The 20,183-nt window shown below is 47.1% G+C and overlaps 1 protein-coding gene across 1 annotated transcript in view; it reads right to left on the bottom strand.

Moving 5' to 3' along the window:
- The window catches only part of LOC144115548 (nose resistant to fluoxetine protein 6-like), a 247,788-nt gene that overhangs the window by 20,346 nt on the left and 207,259 nt on the right, over positions 1–20,183 (bottom strand). Inside the window, exons 10-11 of the mRNA XM_077649975.1 lie at positions 8,259–8,338; positions 770–892 (exon numbers count right to left, since the gene is read on the bottom strand). Coding sequence (XP_077506101.1) covers positions 770–892; positions 8,259–8,338 — 203 coding nt within the window. The remainder of the gene's footprint in view (positions 1–769; positions 893–8,258; positions 8,339–20,183) is intronic.

Raw genomic sequence — 20,183 nt, 5'->3', positions numbered from 1 at the left:
AATGACGGGTTTCCAGGGGAAGAGTTTCGCGCCGATCGTCACTGTCGCGCATACGAATTACGCGCCCTAAATTGAAAACGTGGAGGCGAATATCTCAGGACGCGGTTGTGCAAGAAGAACTCTAACGCAGTGAGTAGTCTATAAATACGACTGCCTCTAAACTTCCTATATAAATAAGCACGCTAGCTGCAGCGAGTAAAACGTTTAACGACGGTTTCTGGAAATTAAAAGATTAACTGTAACCTATTTTTTTTTACTTTGGGTTCACCTGGAAGCTTAGCCTACGTGCAGAAATTTCCTTTCATGTACTCTTCATTTGTTTGTTTGTTTTTTAATCTTGAAAGCACAATTTTTAACACCTTGTAGATCTGTATGGCTGTGCGGATATGTCGATTTAGAAGATTATTGCATTTTTTAATTTTGTGCATGATGAACAGCTGCTCCTATAGCGGCAGTGCGTGCACATAAGAAACGCCACTCTGCACGATATACGTATGTATATCGCGCACAGCGGCGTGGACCATGTGCACTGACGTTATAGGAGCAGCTGTTCATCATGCACGGCACTCGTCCGCAAATCGCGCGCCTCTGGTAAACATTGGGTTCCAAGCAAACCACGGCGCACACTTTCGTACCGCACCATGCGGCTACAGACTAAGCTCCAGCGTTGGGCTTGTCCCCTGAGCATGCTCACTCGGTTCGCTCAGATAAGCGTCGGGTGCGATCAGGAATAGGCGAGGGATTGCGCCAGCGGCAACGTGATGCTCACTTGATGTCAGCCTGCGCGAAGAGAACGGTGGGCGGTAGCTTGTAGGTCGCAGTCAGCACTCCCATGGAGATGATTCCCACTGCCACCAGGGAAGCGTTCAGCACCACGCCGACGAAGAAACGCCTGCGTTACAAAGGGGCGCCATGATAGGGCTTGTTCTTCAAAATATAACTGTTTCTACGGGAGCTGTTGTAAACGTTCGCCATGGTAAGAATTCAAGTTGTTATTGTGCCTGTGTTATCGTTTAACATCATTCTGAAGGACTTTGATTTTTCTTGTACTTTGCTGTAATTTCACATGGAGTTCATGTTGCGAAGCAATCAGTGCATTCCGCAGAGGCGCAGTGGCTGTGGCATTCGGCGACTAAATCCGAGGTCAGCCGATTGATTACGGGCCGCGGCGGATGACTGCTAACTAGGCCATGCTACTCTCAAAAGCCCTAAATTGGTTTTACTCACCAAAGACACTGCGTATTTTTTGTAAATCTTGGTTACTTTTAGCTGGAAGCACGGTATATTCTAGCCTGGCGCTTACTGATGTGACGTACTGAATGATATGGCCCTCCAACTTCAGTTTCGACCAGTATTCGGGTCCACCTGAAGCTGGTTCATTTGAACTGCTAAATATGAAGATTTCATAGCCTTTCGCCGGTTACGTTCATAAGATTACGCACGCACACATTTTTGAATTCCAGAAAGAGACGGCCGTCGTGTGATTAAGCAAAGCTGGCTTCCAGTTTTGATATTCCGACACCATTTGTGCTTAGCGTAACACAGAAAAGGCTGCGTAATTTAAGCATTTGTGCCAAGTGTTCGCATTGACCGGATTTGACACAATGCTATTCAGCGTGCAAAGAACCCCTGCGCACATGCATATGTGACGCGACGGGCTTCTTAGTGCAGGTAATAAATAAGTGCACAAATCCAACGCGACGAAGCTAACGGACTAAAACGGTCCTTGTGCTTCCATGTTTGTCTCCTGTCCCGTACTTAGCGCTGTTCCTTCACCGTGCAATACCAACTAGCCCGTCAACTCGCTGTTCTAAAGAACAGTAGCCTCGGCTCAGCGAAAATGCACTTTTGCGCCTCCGCAGAAAGCCTCGACTGCCTTTCGCGGGAGCAGTACTGTGGCGATGATTAAGAACAGCTATATTATTCGGTTCAGCGTAATTATAATTACTGTGCACGGCCATTGCATTTCCTGTTAAGTGCGGTGTCTTTAAAAAATTGATCATTTCTTGAATGAATTACAGGTACCTAATAAGGATACCACGAGAGCGCGTACAGGAGGCAGGTAAGTTATTTTCGTTTGGACACTCGTCTTTCGTGGGCAGTTATTGCAGTGAAGCAAACAGCTGTGCGCCTACAAACAAACATCCTCGCTTAGCCGGTACACATTTTGCTTATTTCTCAGGAGGTGCCCGTAATAACCACGTGCATTATGTAGAGGTACGATGTATTTTTCCCCTAATGCCCTTGCCTCCAGTCTACACTTCTAAGCAGTACGAAACGAGACGACTCTGCAGTTCTGACAAAAGAGCAAGTTTCGCCAAGCCGGCAGTATTCCACCTATCATTTCTAGGGGTGTCGCGTGTCGCCCAGTTAAGCAGGGGAGCAGCGGTGTCGACGAATCGTGGGAAGCGCTCCTCAGCCAGTGTTCAGTGTCACCGCACGGCGGCGCAGAGCATCTACAGTGAAGACTGTGCAGTGATCTCTGCGATGCGAAGCTTGCTGGTACACAGCTATACTGACTAGTTCCGTGCACCAGAGCTGCAGCTACCTGTCGTGCTTAGGCGAGTCACGCTTTGCGTTCTCGCTGTGAGTCAGAGAGGCTCGCAGTCGCGGGTACTTAGCGCGTAACTAGCGTAACTTCTCACGCCGCTCCTGGGTGAACGTGAGCTGCGTATATGCCAGAACCGAAAACTGAAACCTTGGCCATGGAGGGCAGCGATGCGACGCACTGTATGGACACGGCCGCTCCCGCGGTCACAGCAGCGGCGACAACGGCTCTATCGCCTGCACTCAATTCCTGAAGACGCAGCGCGCTGTTTCTGCGAGCTCAGCACACCCACGCGTGCACTGACTGATAAACATGCGCGGTGAGGCTCCCGAATGAATAAACATACATACACCAGGCCTGAAACGGCACGTTAGCACTCGACCACTGAGATGGCACACCACACCATCCTCAAGTTTCCGCTCTGCAAGAGGCCATCGCGCGGGACACCAGGCGCAATGAAGCCGGGCGAGAAGAAACAAATAAACAGATGAGGACGGGGAAGCGAGCAGGGGAGGGGTGGAAATAAGAGATGGGTGGCTCCTGGGCGTCGCGGTGGACAGCCGAAACCACGAAGGCGGCAGGTCATCAATCAGGGTCTCCTGGCCGCCGGGCCGATCGAGGCGCCTTTATTCCGGGAAAGAGCCAGCCGCCGGGGTCGCTCGCGTTCGCGTCGCGTAGTACGTATAGTGCGCGGGGGGAAGTCCTTCGGCGACTCAGTGGAACCGTGCTTTTATTGGCGGGACACGCCTTTAGCGTGCTCAACATGTCGGCGCGCAGTTTCGCCGCCTCCTAAACTCGTACCAGCTAGTAGCGAACAACGTTCGCGCGAAATCACGCGAAAAGTAGCGTGGTCGGGACCACTCGCTCGCTGAGCGCGTTTGAGAGACGAGGCGCACTTCTTTCCGCTAGGAATAAAAAAGCTGCGATCGAGGCAGCGAAGCGAAAAAAAAGGCAAACAAAAAGGAAATCCGGGAGCATTCTTTGCGAAGGCACTGCGCCGCTAAGAGCCGCTACGACGGCGCCGTGTTGCAAATCCTGATCGTGGGTGTAATGTTGTCGTTAAACAATCCTACCGCCCAGACACGAGTGCTCAGAACCAGCGCCCACCCTGGCATCCCAATGCATACACGTGCACACCGAAACGAAAGGAAGCTAACACTGTGTGTTCAAATTTCAGCGCACGTAAGAGCCCTAGGCGCCCTATAATATATTCCGGTAAGAAGGCTTTTCGCGGAATCGCCTTTCGTTGCCCGAGTGCGTTTGTGTGCACAAGAACGCACAAGCTCCGCAAACTCGCTGAGGTCTGAAAACCATCTGCTTCCTTTCCGTTTGATGACTCCTTTGCGAATCTTTCCCTGAACACAGCACCATTTTCATCGGAGAAACAGAATCCGTTAAGGTAAGTGCATATTATGTCAACGGGACTGCCTCCCAGGCTACTAAAATTTCCTTATAGCCTGCAAAAATCGTTTGATAAGAATATAAATAGGCCTTTTAGACCGTGCACTCAAAATCAGCAGCAGTTTTTGCATGTGACGTCAAATCGCAAACTGTAGCAACTTCTCATTTCTTTCACATTCAGTGCAGATATTGCAGCTTATTTTTAGTTTCATCGTGCCGGAAGCGTGCAAAGTGCATTCGTGCTTTGTTTCTAGGATATAAAAGGTTAATGCTGACAACACCAACCAATCTATAATCACTAACATAGAGCCTTCGTCAAAAAGTATACAGGCCGAGGGGGTTGGTTTTAATCCGTGTAGCAGAGTTCTCTAGCATATTTGGCAGTACCGATCTTTGGAGGGTTGAAGAGGAGAGTTCCTTCCACCTTCGAGAGATGAGGCCGCTGAGGGTACAAATGATCGTTTAATAGGCTGGATTGCTGAGCTAGTTGGTACATTACTAATAACAAACTGCAGCAGAGAAGAAACTACGACCACGAAGGAAGACACAGACAATTCGATGCTGCACTGACAAGTGAAATTCCGTTGGCTATGCAGCATCGTTCTGTCTGCGTGTTCCTTGACTGCTGTCATTTCTTCTATGCTGCAGTTTATTATTATTTATTATTAATAGAAAATGAGCCACGCTACAGGGCTCAGAAACAAACCTCTTGAGCTATATATTTTTGACATAGGATGTACCTAAGCTATTAAACAGGCCTTGGTTTCCACGGAGACTCGGCAATGTGAGGTAACAAGGGAGCAGTCGTAATAAGTAATACTCCCTTATTTGAGAGGTTACTCCACCTTGGGTTATTCTCCGAAGGACATTGGTGTAATGCAAGCTAATGTTAAGTCAGAATTCACCTTAAACAAGTATTTTCATGGAGTTTCATTGTTACGACGTAAACAAAATCCGTACGTGTGATGTGTCTCCATGCAGAGACCTCTTCAAGGTAGCCATAATACATGCATGATTTTTTTACAAGGAACGTATTTCTTTCCTATGTTTTACTTCAAGGTTGACAGCGCTTTCGACCAAAGAAAAGAAAGATGCTTTCGTATTTCAAGTTTGCACTTTACTTTCTGTTTCTTACGCGTATTACTGTCGTTTCTTGGCCGTATCAGAAATTGTGCTTATATTGATGTTAAATGAAGCTAACAAAGCACGAGATTTTCCAAAAAGAATGCTGGAGCCTTGCAACGCCACATACGCGTACACCCAAAAGATGGCTTCCAAAAATAATGGAGATGGAGAGGGGCCCGAGCAAAACAGACTAAAGCGAGACTGTTTTTATCAAGGCATCGCTCACTAGATTTGCCTCCGACGCACGAGCGAACATTTACGCCCAAGGATATTTACTCTCGTAACCCGATTACCATCGAATTACGCTTATCAGCAGAACTAAAAGCATAAGAAATTATCTGGAAGATCAGCGGCGGCGTTCCGTGGCAATAACTTTGCCGATCCATGCCTCTGCCTCTCAGCCGTTGGCGAACATCGTCTTTGAGACCAACGCTGATGACTGGCACTGCGAGCCAGCTGCAAAGCCTGAGATCGCAGGTTGAAGCTACGAATGGCAAAGGGCTCTGAGTGCATTGAAAAAAAATTGATTCTAAAAAACATACAACCCACCTGTCCGGATTCCTTAACTGTCGAATCCCGTGCGATCGTTTGTCAAACGCGGCAGAGGCGTTGGCCGCGCTACTGATCAGCCTCGATTCCAAAACACGCGCGTAAACTCTGCTAGCCTAGCCCCTGGCTTTTTGCAAGGTTAGCGTGTAAGCTCGTAGATGGCGAGTTACTGCTTAAATCAATGCATGAATAATTAATTAAGCCTTGCGTGCAGAATCAGCGATGTCGACTATGAAGCAAGCGGAAGTGAAGGGCTGCGGATTGATTTCAGCCGCCTGGGGCTCTTAAACGGGCCCTCAAATCGATGTGAAGAGGAGCTTCTACCGAAAAAAAGGAAGCCGCACGCCCGGTATTCGAACCTGCGACATCAAGCTCAGGAGCCGCTCGCCACAGACGCTCACTGATGAGAGCTCATAGTGCGTCAGTATTTACACCTGCAAGGAATAGTATTCTTGGCGGTATACCTGTGAGTCTTTATACCCCCCAAATGGGCCACACTTTTTTATACTCCACAATTTATTTCACACTGCATTACAAAACTCAACCTTAATTTGCCTTGCACGATGGAGATCGACTACGTGGAGCTAGTGCGACGTGATGTCAATTAAGGCTTCATTCTCTGCGTCTTTTTGTTTGTCTCAGTGCACATGCTACCACCAGGGTGGCAATTAAGAATGCGGCGTTATTTGAAAGTTCTTAATGAGCGGTTATTGTTGTGATCAATACGGGAATTTTGTTTGTGCTTTAAATAGCGCACAGCGACCGACGCCAAACTCTCATCGAAGCAGGTGAACCACTTTTCTTTTCGTGCTCAGAGCCTTAAGTTTTGAGGCGCTGTGGACGTTAACAAAAAAAAATCATCAGTGTTTTCTTCACAGAACCGACCTATGCGACGTCATATACTTCAAGTGCCGGCAGCCCTGGCTGTGCTAGTGAGAGTTCCCGCAAGATTGCTAGTAATGCTAATGACATGTATTTCTTCAGTGCTGTCCAGCCATGTCATACTAACGACACGCTTGCCGGGATTTATTGCACATACACCACGGGGACAAATTGCATGCGATTCCCATTACTTCCTCGTCGATTTAGCGTCGCCATTGCCTTCACGTATATTTTCGCGTCATGGGCTGCAATTAATTTCATGTCGCTACTTTGTGTTGTCTCAGTGTCCTTAAAGGGCGTCAGGAAAATAAAAGTTTAATTTCATAATCTGTTGCATTTGACACGCAGGGATCAAACAGCGCACCTCTTAACTGCAGCTGAGATATTAAAGAGACTGGTTTAAGGGTTCCGTTCTAGAGAAAATCCGGCGGCGTCCGTTCTTGTTGTTAGCGAAAAATCCTGTCTGGTCGAAAAGATGGCTACGTCACACGAAATTGCTCAAATGGTCACACGAAATCGTTAAAAATGGTTAAAACATAAGCAAATTGTTGATTAGAAGATCGAGACTTCTCTGAAATGCAGTCAGGTCATGTAAGCATATAAAGTAAATGAATTCCGCTTAAAACAAAATTGGGATAATTATTCACGAATCGAACTGCTGACTTTTAGGTTGCGGGGCAGACACGCTAACCAATGGCCACGCAGTCACTTTTTTTCCGAAATGGTATTTACTACACGTGGTGATGTATGTATGCCGGCAAGTTCGTGCAGCCAGGTTACAGCGGGGCTTTATATGCATGTCGTGTGGTCTCGCGTAATATGAAAACAGTGTCCGTGTCTGCGGGGGCAAGAGAGCCGCTGCCGGGGCCCATTGAGGCTGTCGCCTCAAACCCTTAAAGGCGGAGCTTATGTGTCCCTCAATTTTTTGTTTAAATCGTGAAATGCTTTTACCTCCTGTTTAAGGCATATTCGGGCGAACATCAGCCAGGAACCTCGGCGGAGCTAAAGCCAAGCATAATCACGAACATGAATCCGAGCCGGACGATGACAATTTCCGCTCAAATTTCATTCAGCTGGGCGCGCCACGATGCGCACCGTGCGGACCTTCGAAGGTTCGTCACTAACGGTTGTTGGTTAATGAGTGCAATGGGTGTGTTACGGCGATTCCCTGACCACATTGCTCAGAGGCCGCGGTGCAGGGACGACGCGTGTGCGGACGGGAGGGTGAGGGGTGTTTGAGCCGTCAGCGTTGTGTTTGCGCCCGAGCTTGGGGCTGAACAATCAACAGACGTTGCGCGTCTATGAAAAGAAAGTGCGTAGCACCGCTAAACAGTCCGTGCTGTAGGTCCCTCGTTGTGCATGTTCGCACGAATGCTATCGCACGACTCCCGGATCAGCACCACTGCCGCTCAAAGCGTCGAATCAGCGAAGGAACACGAGCCACTCTGGAAGCCAATTTCTTCGGAAGGGAGCCGTCCTGAAATGTGCTGTGCCCTTCCTACAATGCAGTACATGCTTGCATCTACTCTCAACGAAGAGGCAGGCTACAAATTATTTATGTGCTCAGATCCACAAGCTGCACAGATTCGCGAATAATGACTTGATATAAAATATGTAACCACTCTGCTCAGCTCCTGCTTCACAGAAACTCGGCAACCATGCTAGATGAAGCGCGTAAAAGGCATTCTTTCGACGTGATATGCACTTTGCCTACCAGAACAGCTGTCGCCTAAGCTGCGAAACGAATGCTCACCTTTGCAGGACAAAGATGACGGCGGTGCCAACAAGACACAACTGGATGAGCACCGCAAAGTACCATGTGATCTCCAGGCACTGTTTCAAAGAGACAGAAAAATATAGATATCACATATAGCAGGCTTTCAGTGCGTAACATGAGGTGCACGCACAAACTTGCAAATTTCCCATTTTCCTCTGGCCACCAAGCTTTTCAACAGAGGGAAGCCCTGAACAACGGCCACCTCGGTGTCCCGCAGTGCCGAAACGAAAGATTTGATCTGCCTAACGGTGACTTGAATAGTGAGAAGGGCAGAAGCTATTTCGCAGTGACGCATGCACAACAAACTTAACCTATCTATCTTAACCTATCTATGGGCAATGTAACTGGGTGGTCAAGGAATAGATGGGTGAAATAAAAAGAAAACTTTGCTGGTACTACGTCATTACACTTCACAAAACTCTTACTCCGGTCAACATAAAAGAGAGAGCCTAGGTGTTCAACACCCGTGAGCTAAGTAAGCTTGCTCTAAGTTTAGAGCTGTTTTTCTTTAGTGGGACACGACGCTTGTGCTCTGCTTGAACACAAGAGGCTTTAACGAGCTTGTTTGGCACATTGAAGCTAATGGCAGTGGCAGTCTCACACAGCTTCATGAACGGCAAATTTTCTGCCAGTGAACCTGCGTCACTAATCTGGAGTGATCGCTTTCGACGACTCTCTGCTCCCACTTTCACGAGACAAACATTCTGTGCGGAGCACCTGTCAGCCATAAAGAGGGTTTTAACGGGCGTCAGCATGTTTTTGCTCGTGTGTTTTCTATAACAACATTCCCAGGAATTAGGGACAAGCGCTTCCAGTTCACCTGGCTGCCACCACGTGACTCGGAAATATCGCGTTGACATTATCCTTGACGTAAGAAAGAAAAGGAATGACCAAGTGGCGGCCATTGACGCGATATAGACCGCTAGGCTAGCGGCCCTGGTAGAGCGCTGTCCTGAATCTCCGACCGATATCACTTACGTCATGCCTTGGCAAGCTTTACGAACAAGTGGTAACAAGAAGACTGCAGCAAAACATAGAAGACGAAGATCTGTACCCCCACAGCATGTTCGGATTCCGCACCAAATTATCTACGCAAGACGTAATGCTACAGATCAAGGACGAAGCCCTTAGCAACATTCCATACAACGGAGAGAACGTGATAATGGCCTTGGATGTCAAGGGCGCATTCGATAACGTTAGCCACGCAGCCATCCTGGAAGGGCTGGACGGTTTAAACAGCGGCATGAAAATACACAGGTATGTGAAGGCATTCTTCTCAAATCGCACGGCAACGGTGGAATTAGGAGACCTGTGAAGTGACAAGTTCCACACCCCCAACAAAGGAACCCCGCAGGGATCCGTCATTTCACCGATTTTGTTAAACATCGCAATGATAGGATTGACCCGTAAACTAGAAAACATCGAATGCATACAGCACACCATATATGCCGATGATATCACGGTCTGGACCAACCAAGGCTCCCTCAGCCAAAAAGAATAACGCCTGCAAGCCGCAGCAACGTGCGTAGAAGAATACGTCAAGAAAAGAGGCCTCGCCTGTTCAACGGAAAAGTCTGAGCTCCTGAGAGTCAGGCGAGGAAGGCGATCGGAGGAAGATGTCAACGTCATCCTCGAAGGGCAAAAAATACCGGAGAAAGAACTAATTAGAGTGTTGTAAATGTGGGTGTAAAGCAACCAGCGATGCACACACGCAATCGGCCTCCTCAAACAAGCAACAACGCGTCGCCCGAATGATCACCCGAGTATCGCAAAGAAGAAGCGGTATGAGGGAGGGGGACACGATAAAGCTGGTCAGAAGCCTCGTGATCAGCCGAGTCACGTACTCCCTCCCGTACTGCAACACCAACAAGGGCGAAAGGGACCAAGCCGACGCCATTGTGAGGAAAGCCTACAAGACAGCTCTCCACCTGCCAGCCACCACATCAACGGAGAAGCTGCTGGCCCTCGGACTTCACAACTCGTTCGAGGAACTCAAAGAAGCGTAACTAGAGTCACAACGAGACAGGCTCCAGCAGACGACCACTGGCAGAGCGCTTCTCATAAGACTGGGGCATCAAGCAACGCTTAGAGCAGAGCAGAGAACAGCGAGTCTGCCTGATAATTTCCGCAGCACCATCAAAATAGGCTCGCTCCCCAAAAATATGGATCCATATTTACACGCAGCTAGGCGAAATTCCCGAGCGAAATATGTAGAAAAATACTTGGCAGTCAAGGCGAACACCGTCTACATGGACGCCGCGATGTACCCCCGGAGACGGGGAACAACGGAGCAAAAAGTCGTCGCGACAGTAATAGGCTCAGACTATAAGGAGATCACTTGCGCGTCGGCACGGGACTGCACGGTAACCGAGGGAGAGGAAATGGCTGTTGCTCTAGCGGTCGCGGAGGGTTATCGCGCGAAGAAGTCCTTAACAATCCTCACAGATTCGAAAGAGGCATGCCGTAACTACATTCACGGCAGAATAGGTCATAATAGGTCAAATAGGTCAAAGATCACATTAGACACACCATTTTCTGGATACCGGGACACACCGAGATAGAAGGCAACCAAAGGGTCGATAGAGTCGCTCGCGAGTACACTAACCGAGCACTCTTGAACGAAGACCCGGAGGACTTCTTGAGGGTAACCCCGACGTACTCCGACATTCTAAATTATTACAAAGGGACGAGACTAAAGTATCCTCCTCCTCATAGCAAATATATATATATAATAATAATGTTTTATTTTGTCCAACTGTTTACAAAGCGTACATTCCCGCACCGCTTAAGCACTGTTGTGCTTGTCTGCGGTGCCGGCAGCCTGCGAAATACACATGTTTTCTCGGTACCTTCCTAGAACTAAATCACTGGCTTGACAATCTTATCAAAGTACAACAAAAAAACAAGAGCACATGTTACCGTCGTCTCTATCTGGACAGCGGAAATTTTTGATTAAAGCACAAGATCATTCACAGTTTTTGTACACAAGCGCGACATGTCATCATCGTTAGTCTGTGGACAGATTGAATTTTGTTAGTAACTAAAGAATTGGGCAAGCATACACAGATACTGCATCTTCTCTACGACACGGGGAAATTCCATAAAAAAAACAAAGTAAAAAGGCTAATATATATAATTACACATCTAGACACATGAATAAAGAAAATGAAATAGTGAATGTTTAAATATACAACGTAACACATATACAGCATGTAATGTTAAGGTGCAAACCTTTTTATAGATTTTTAAGGAAAACATCCTTTAGTACTCGCTTTACCTTTTTTATCGATGTATGGCTGATCTCGACATCGGATAGTTTATTGAATAATGCAGGCACATAGTAAGCTCTGCACCGTTTGCCATAATTCGTATAAATTCTGGGGACGCTGAATCGTTCTATGTTTCTTAAGGTGAACTTGCTTAAGGTGAACTTGCAACAAGAAGCAGTTTACTGGAGGAAGCTGCAAACCGGAACCTTCCCCAATTTACACATCCTTAGCAAAATGTTCCCGAACCAATACAGGGACATCTGCCCATGGTGCGGTGCAACACCCACCCTATACCATGTTACTTGGGAATGTGACAGAAATAAAGCATTCCATGGCTCAGAAAATCCGAGTGCGGAGCAGTGGGAGAGTGTGCTCTCCAGCGGCAGCCCAATCCTCCAAAGAGGATTGGTCATCCATGCCCAGCGAGCGGCCAAACTAAGCTGTGCCATGGAATAGGGGCGCCGACCTCTGCAAGACGGAGGGAGACACCTGCTTGAAGATGAAGGCCTCTCTCTGACCGAAACACCTTGTTAGAACATTAAAGTGTATCCTATCTTATCCTTAGCAATGAGCGCGAGTGCAGCGCTCGAATGAGCACGCGCAGTTAAGATTTAGGCGCCGTTGAAAGACGGGCTTGTTTCTAACTGATAGTGTCATGCCGACAGCGCAATAGCGCGAAAATAAACCAAAAGAAATGTTTAAGAGAAAGCAAGTGGACGAAGTTAAACGAAAAAAAATTTCGGCTGCACTGCATCGTACGTATATTTGCTCGCTCCTTCCCTTAATTGTCACCCGTGTTATTGGGCGCTTATGCCCTCGTCACATGACGGCCTTGAGAGTGATGTCTGAACTGTTTTTCAAATGGCCTGGGGAGGGCAGCAATAGCAGCTAGCCTTTCCAGCGACTCTACGACAAGTTTGTTTTCGTTGAGTAAGTCTTATCGAGGTATCACTCACGCAGTCATCTCTTTTGTTCCTAATGAAAAAAGACTCAGCAAGTTCACGCGCCATCTGGTCACGGCTACGCCTCAAAATCCTCGTTTTCGGCAGCAAAAGCAGGCATGGGTTATCACGCGTAGCCGAAGGGCATGCGCTACAGTGTAAGGGTAGATTAGATCCTTTTCCGGTCTTAATTGAAAGCTGGTGTTCCCTCAGCCGGTCGTTCACACATCGGCCCGTTTGACCGATGTAAGATTTTCCACATGTCAGGGGGATCTCGTAACCAACCCCCTCCGAGCACTTGACGAACTCAGTGGGGCGACGCTTCTTGCAACCTCGCACGCTCCTTTCTCGGGCAGCAATCCGAGGGCAGAGTGAGGCCAATTTGCGCGGGGCAGAAAATACCACCGGTACGCCGTAGCGATTAGCTACGTTCTTCAAGTTGTGTGATACCCTGTGTATGTAGGGAACAACCATCGGCCTGATTTTTTCTCGGACGGGATCTTCCTGGGGTGCTCTCGCTTTCAATCTTCATAGTAGCTTTTCCGCCACGGCGACGACAACTAGAAAAGGGAACCCAGCCCTCAGCAACCCACCAACCTGATTGTTGAGGCTGTCATGCATCAGATGAACACACGACCTCTCCAAGGCTCCCTTCAGGCAGAATGTAGCAATGGCCCGTTTTACCGTCTTGGAATGTGCGGATTCGTATGGCAACAGGTCTTTTCGAGCTCGTGGCGAGTACATCCAGCAAGTGTGATCAGGCTTTAAAAACAGGTTGATATCTAAAACTGCAATCTATTATCGTCGAGTAATTCGTAGGTGAAGGTTAGACCCCTCCCGTGTCGGTTAAAAACCGATAAAGTCTCTTGCACGGAGTTCGTGTGTGTCAAACCATGTTGCTCTTTAAGAAAAACCAGATAGTCGTCCATGTATCTAAATACCATAAAAACATACTTGTCCAAATAACAAACCAGATCACAATCAATACTGACCAAGAAAATGTCAGGCAACACAGGTGCCACACAAGAGCCAATACAAATACCCTCGCGTTGAACCAGGACCTGGTTCTCAAAGGTTGCAAAGGTTGACTTGACATACAATTCAAGTAGTGACATGAAGTTGTCCTGGGACAAACCACTGGCGTTTTTAAAACCCACGATCCCATTATCTTCAATGCAAGAACTAACAGCACGAAACGGAGCATCATGTGGTATAGAAAAAAAAAACAGATTTTCTACGTCAAACGAAACAGCGTACCCCACTGATGGTGAACCCTGTAAGAAAGATACTACATCCGAGTTCTTTACCATGAAAGGGTCTTGAATCTTTAAATACTTCAAACACTTCAGGAGAAAAGAGCTAATCTCTCGTTGCCACGTATCCCTTTCGCTTACAATGCACCTAAACGGTTGGTCAATCTTGTGGGTTTTTACCGTGAAAAACAGTTCTAGGCTATTGTGTTTGCATTTATCAACAGCTTTTGACAGTCTCTCTAAAGATACATGGACGACTATAGATACATGGAAGACTATCTGGTTTTCCTTAAAGAGCAACCTGGTTTGACACACACGAACTCCGTGCAAGAGATTTTATCGGTTTTTAAACGACACGGGAGGGGTCTAACCTTCACCTACGAATTACCTGACGATAATAGATTGCAGTTTTTAGATATCAACCTGCTTTTAAAGCCAGATCACACTTGCTGGATGTACTCGCCACGAGCCCGAAAAGACATGTTGCCATACGAATCCGCACATTCCAAGACGGTAAAGCCTGGACTCCATGTACGCGAAAACTCACGCGAACGCGAAGGTGACTGCGGCAAGCGACGAGCGACGCCGTCGCGCGAAGCAAAATGCATGTGTCGCTTGCCGTGTCGCTCGGATCTGCACCCGCAGAAAATTTCGCTCGTCGCCCGGAAGTCCCCCACGCGACTGGCCAACCAGAGCCCCCCAAAGCCGTTTCCGGTTTGTCTACGGTTTCTCACGGGTACATCTCACGAAACCCGCCCGTCGTCTTGGTCATCGCCACCGTCGATAAAATATTTGGTTTTGTAGCTGAGAGGCAGACCCGCATGATTTAAATAATTAAAACAATCTACTTGTTGGGTGCGGAGGGCTAACAGCATTTGGAGCGGGCTACGGGAGCGGGCGTACTGCAAGGAGAGATGCGTGTCGAGCCGCGGGTACCGGCGCTCGATCCACCGTGCCGCTGCGCTCCAACTGTGCAGAAACACTCGCGGCGCGCATTCACACTGGTAAATTATAGTTTGCTCACTTACAATCAGATTGCGGTGACAGTTTATGGGAGTGGTTTTACTAAGCCGGAGTGCACAGGCACCGAACGAAATCAAACCTCCCCCGTGAACCCGTGATGTGACTTCGTCTCCGCAAGCACGCCGTTGGTTATCTCCACTGCCGCTACACCGCTGCCGTAGAGGAAATATTCCTTTGGCCCTGACTATGAGGCACACTCACAAAATTTTAAGAGAGAGAACAGGTTACGGGCGTGTTTCTAAGCTTGAGTGTGCAAAGCACGGAGTCCGCTGCGCACGTCGCGGGTTCGCGTCGCTTTGCCGCCTTCGCTTGCATGGAGGTTGCCCACAAGCGACAGAGCGAACGCCAGCCGTCGCCGCCGCCGTCGCCTTCGCGTTCGCGTGAGTTTTCGCGTACATGTAGTCCAGGTCTAAAACGGGCCATTGCTACATTCTGCCTGAAGGGAGCCTTGGTGAGGTCGTGTGTTCATCTGGTGCATGACAGCCTCAACAATCAGGTTGGTAGGTTGCTGAGGGCTGGGTTCTCTTTTCCAGTTGTCGTCGCCGTGGCGGAAAAGCTACTACGGAGATTGAAAGCGAGAGCACCCCAGGAAGATCCTGTCCGAGAAAAAATCAGGCCGACGGTTGTTCCCTACATACACAGGGTATCACACAACTTGAAAAACGTAGCTAATCGCTACGACGTGCCGGTGGTATTTTCTGCCCCACGCAAATTGGCCTCACTCCGCCCTCGGATTGCCGTCCGAGAAAGGAGCGTGCGAGGTTGCAAGAAGCGTCACGCCACTGAGTTCGTCAAGTGCTCGGAGGGGGTTGGTTACGAGATCCTCCTGACACGTGGAGAAGCTTACATGAGTCAAACGGGCCGATGTGTAAACGACCGGCTGAGGGAACACCAGCTTTCAATTAAGACCGGAAAAGGATCTAATCTACCCTTACACTGTAGCGCATGCCCTTCGGCTACGCGTGATAACCCATGCCTGCTTTTGCTGCCGAAAACGAGGATTTTGAGGCGTAGCCGTGACCAGATGGCGCGTGAACTTGCTGAGGCTTTTTTCATTAGGAACAAAAGAGGTGACTGCATGAGTGATACCTCGATAAGACTTTATCAGACAGAATGCAGATTTCTGGATTGCGCTCAGTGACTGACATGGTGGTGTGGAAGTTATAAGTATGTGTTGTTCTGAATAAACCCAGTCGCGAGTCTGCGCCCGTCCTTGTGCCCTTCTCGTCCATGTTTGTATTATTTTGCGCAGTACCTTTACTCAACGATGTATGACCGACTCGCCCAACAACATGCACTTCTGAAGTTTGTTTTCGTAGACGATGTTGACGAGGACGGGCTCACGGTTAGCCGGATGACAGCTGTTCGATTTCTTTGCCCGAAAAACTCGCTGGCAGACTTTTTCCTTGTTCATCCTCAGTTTTTCAGCTTGTCAGACGACGTCGTATTGACGCTGATGAGGAGCTTTCCCGAGGAGAAATTTCTTCCGCCACGTCCGTTCTATATCTTTCATCCAATTGGCGCGCCCTGAAAGCGGCACTTTAAAAATTGACCGTTCCAAAAGACGGGTCGAAGGAACGGACTCCTTGCTTTCTCTTTTATAAAAAAAAGTAGCTCCCCCCCCCCTCCCCCCACACCTCATTTATACTACTTCTCCTTCCTCTTTCATCCACTAGGTGCAGCTAATGTTGGCCGATGAGTGACGCCAACATTAGGTGCAGCTTCGGAAATGTAGAAAAGTATCTGCTAATACGGTCCTTGCCTAGCGTTGCCGTTCTAACTGAGGTTTAATTTTTTTTTAACGGGTGGCATAACGAAGCAGACTCAACACGTCAGCACGTTTGCTATATGTGCACCTCATTAAATTCCGCTTCAAAAATGCTACTGGCCATACCGTCCTGCTGTCCCTTGAGTGGAAAATACGGCTTTCCTAGTTGCGGAAAAACGCCATGAGGATTATTAAAAACAAAAATAATTGTGCCGTGGCGTTTCTTCTAAGACAAGTTGGGAGGGCACAATAACCGACTCCGTACTTCTTTTGTCCTTATTTTTGTAACGAGCCAACCGAGGTTGTCTAGTTGTTATGAGTGCACTGCAGGGAAACTAAATCAGCGTGTTGGGTTAAAATCATGTTATGTAAGTTCTTTCAGAACAGCCACCGTACCGTCGTAGTTAAAAGTAATAAAAGCTTAATTTTTTTATTTACAGAAGAAATACGCATCAGAGAACTTGAGAAGTGCGGTCATGTTCCGCTAGTCTTGTTTCTTTCGATGGCGCTTTTGTTTCGGTCACATTTGTGCTCACGTACATTTTGGATTCTGACCAACGGGTTGGTTTTACGTATCATGCGTTGTTTTCTCCTTTCCAAGTCCTCGTCTTCAAGTGTACGTGCTCTGCCACCCGCCTTACGCTTGGTCTGCGTCGAATTCATGGTCCGCGCATTTGTGCACAAGCCTTCAAGGCGGTTAATGGCCCAGCTCTGCACTTTGGTAGGTTCTCCGAAACTCAAGGGCTGGCACGGTATTTTATCGGCGCCTGCTACTGATGATGTTTACACATATCAATAGGATTCAGCGTGAGGTTATTTAATGTCGGTTATTATGCGTGGCATTTCATGCACACGTGCTGCATTTCCATTTCGAAGAAAGATTTCTTAAGAAGACATGCAGCATTTTATACTGCACCAATATACTGCTAAACCATAAACCTGCGTTAAATCAATTATACGTGAGCAATTGCGCACATGTTTCTCGCTTCTCTTGCAGTTAGTACAAAGTTACTCTGAAAAGAATCTGCATCGTTTACAGAAATTTAGCATGTGTACAAGCGCTTATCAACTATGTCGACATTTAACACAGGGTAAATTGCGCCTGACAATAACAGTTCGTGACAGAATGCACCAAACGATGTTTTTGGAACAACGTGTCTAGCGACACTATCGACTGCTCAACATATTGGCAACATATCAAGCCATGCTTTCTATTTATGACCACCACGCAGGTGCAGTGTGTTTCGGCTTTCTTTTTCTTTTTCCCCGATGGCATTTCTTTACTTATTTTTCTCTTTTGACTACCTTCCCTCTTTCTTACTAATGAAATTCGTAACCTATCAGCAGTTGCCGTGTATGATTTATTTTATAGTGTGATTTTTTTAACGTTAACAAAAACTTAATTTAAACAACTGAAAGGTACCTCGATGCAGCCTGTGCAGGTGGATTTTGCTGCAAGGCGGACATTATGTACGTTATAGAGCTCAACAATTACACGGTCAATTAACTGAAGCTAACTAATCATTTTTTTATTTTAGACTCTAGGGTGCACAACTGTATGAGAAATTTAAGGCTGGCAACATCGAAGGTGAGCCTAGTTTTTTTTTATTTCCTTTAACCAGCAGTGTGGTTAGAAATACCGAGCGTCAAAAATATGCATTTGAAACATAGTTGAGCTGGCTTTTCCGCACTGCGCATTCTTATAGTGGTCTGGTTTACGGTTTATGTAGTTCAGCGTCCGAAAGCTACTCAAGCTATGAGGGACGCCCTATAGTGGGGGCTCCGGATAGTTTTGACCGCCTGTGGTTCTTTAATGTGCATCGATATCGCACAGAACACAGACCTCTAGCATTTCGCCTCTATCGAGATGCGACCGCGCCGCGGAAAGAATTGAATTAGCGTCTTTCGGGTCAGCAGTGGAGCACCGTGACCACTGAGGGACCACGGCGGCTTATTTATAAAATGGTGTTGCTCGCACTTGTAATGCAAGAAATACAGGCGCCATTTGTGTATTTCATGATGCAAAAGCAGTTAACGTCATTTCGCCGACGACACTACGCCAATCGGCGCCATTTTATAAATGTGCAAAGCGCTACAGCCTAATCAACAAATCTATAAATTTGTATTTTTAACGCTGAATATTTTGAACCGCAATGCCGATTAAAGAAATTTAAAAATGGGGCTTTCCTTCGATGTTGTGGCGTTCGATTTCGCAATGAAATCTTGCCCCTTAAATTCAAAAATCTTAAAAGTTGATTAGTTAATTTTACTTTATTAATCGCCTAACTACTAAACTCTGACGCATATAAAATGTATGCCTTGCTGTACAACCGAGCTGCACTGACCGCACCAACCTATCTGTCATAGTTTTTAAAATAAAAATCTGTAAACGCTAAAAAAAATCCCCGGTGTATAAATGGGTCAACAGTTGCGTTACTTTCGATCTTAGGATATGCAGTGTTCTAACAGCTGAGCTGTTCCTGTTTAGTGCACTTTACTGACGCTTGTATAATGCATATACTTGTTTATGTACTGCGTAGTTTGACTAATTGCCTTAATGTGCACGGCTGCTTCAACTTTGTTGGTTTTAATGTGTATGGTGTACCCTTCCATAAAAAACCTCAAATTTGAGGCTAGCCTCATGTTTAAATGAACAAATTAGTGGAAATAGTACACATCGTACTTTTTACAGGCGGTGCAGCCACTATTTGAGGTGGATGATGGCAACGAGCACGACCCATCGGTATCCCAGAGTGAGAACTGCTCTCGGTGGATCCCAACACGCCTTCAGGTGCTCCATACAACTCAGCGTCGATGGGCCGTACGTTAGCAGCAAACCGATGCCGCCTCGCGATGCCCTATAACAAGCCGCATAATGGCTCATGTGCCTTTATAGCTTAAGAGGACGAGTGAATTCTCATGTGTGTCTGATCTGCGAAATCGCTGAAGTAGATGAAGGCCCATGAAGCGGCCTAAGCATTGTAAATTATGTGCATAAGGAGATAACTTTGGCTGTGAAGGTAGAGAAGTTTATGTTTGTTATTGTTTATGTTTCAGAATGAGTTGTGATAGATAATTATCAGCACTAATTTTCCATGAAAACGTGTACTCATCAGGAACAATACTTCACTAATAAAATTCAGGAATAAAAATATAAATGATAAAGGCAGTTGGAGTATATAGTGATGGCTTCATCTTTGATGTCTTCGCAAAAAGAACGCTTAAGTTTTCACTTTGTTCTCCGCTTGAAAATACTGCCTATCCAACCATACGCCCTGAATCAGTACCAATAAATTATTAATTCGCTGCGATTTCTTCTGACTAGCACCTTTCCAAGCATCATTTTGGTTTTCATAGCCGCCGAAACTAATTGCTGTTGACATAACCGCAATGCCGAAAGTAAGGTCCAGGTAACCTTTGTGGCACGCTCAAAATCTTGTAGAAAATGCAAAAAAATACGGGAATTGAGGACGTGAGACACGCAGTGAGGTGTCTTTGTTCGGAAAGACATCCAATCATAACGTGTACCGTTCAACATCATCAACATCAGGTGTACCGTTCTTATTGCCGTATTGCGCATGAACTGCACATACACACAGTTATGCAGCGGCAGTGTTTCACCAAGTTGTGTCCGCATTTCAAGATCG

This window comes from Amblyomma americanum, chromosome 1 (genome assembly GCF_052857255.1).
Source record: "Amblyomma americanum isolate KBUSLIRL-KWMA chromosome 1, ASM5285725v1, whole genome shotgun sequence".
In the NCBI taxonomy this organism is placed as follows: domain Eukaryota; kingdom Metazoa; phylum Arthropoda; class Arachnida; order Ixodida; family Ixodidae; genus Amblyomma; species Amblyomma americanum.
The sequence above is the reverse complement of the archived record's forward strand: the minus strand, read 5'-3'. Positions and strand labels throughout refer to the sequence as shown.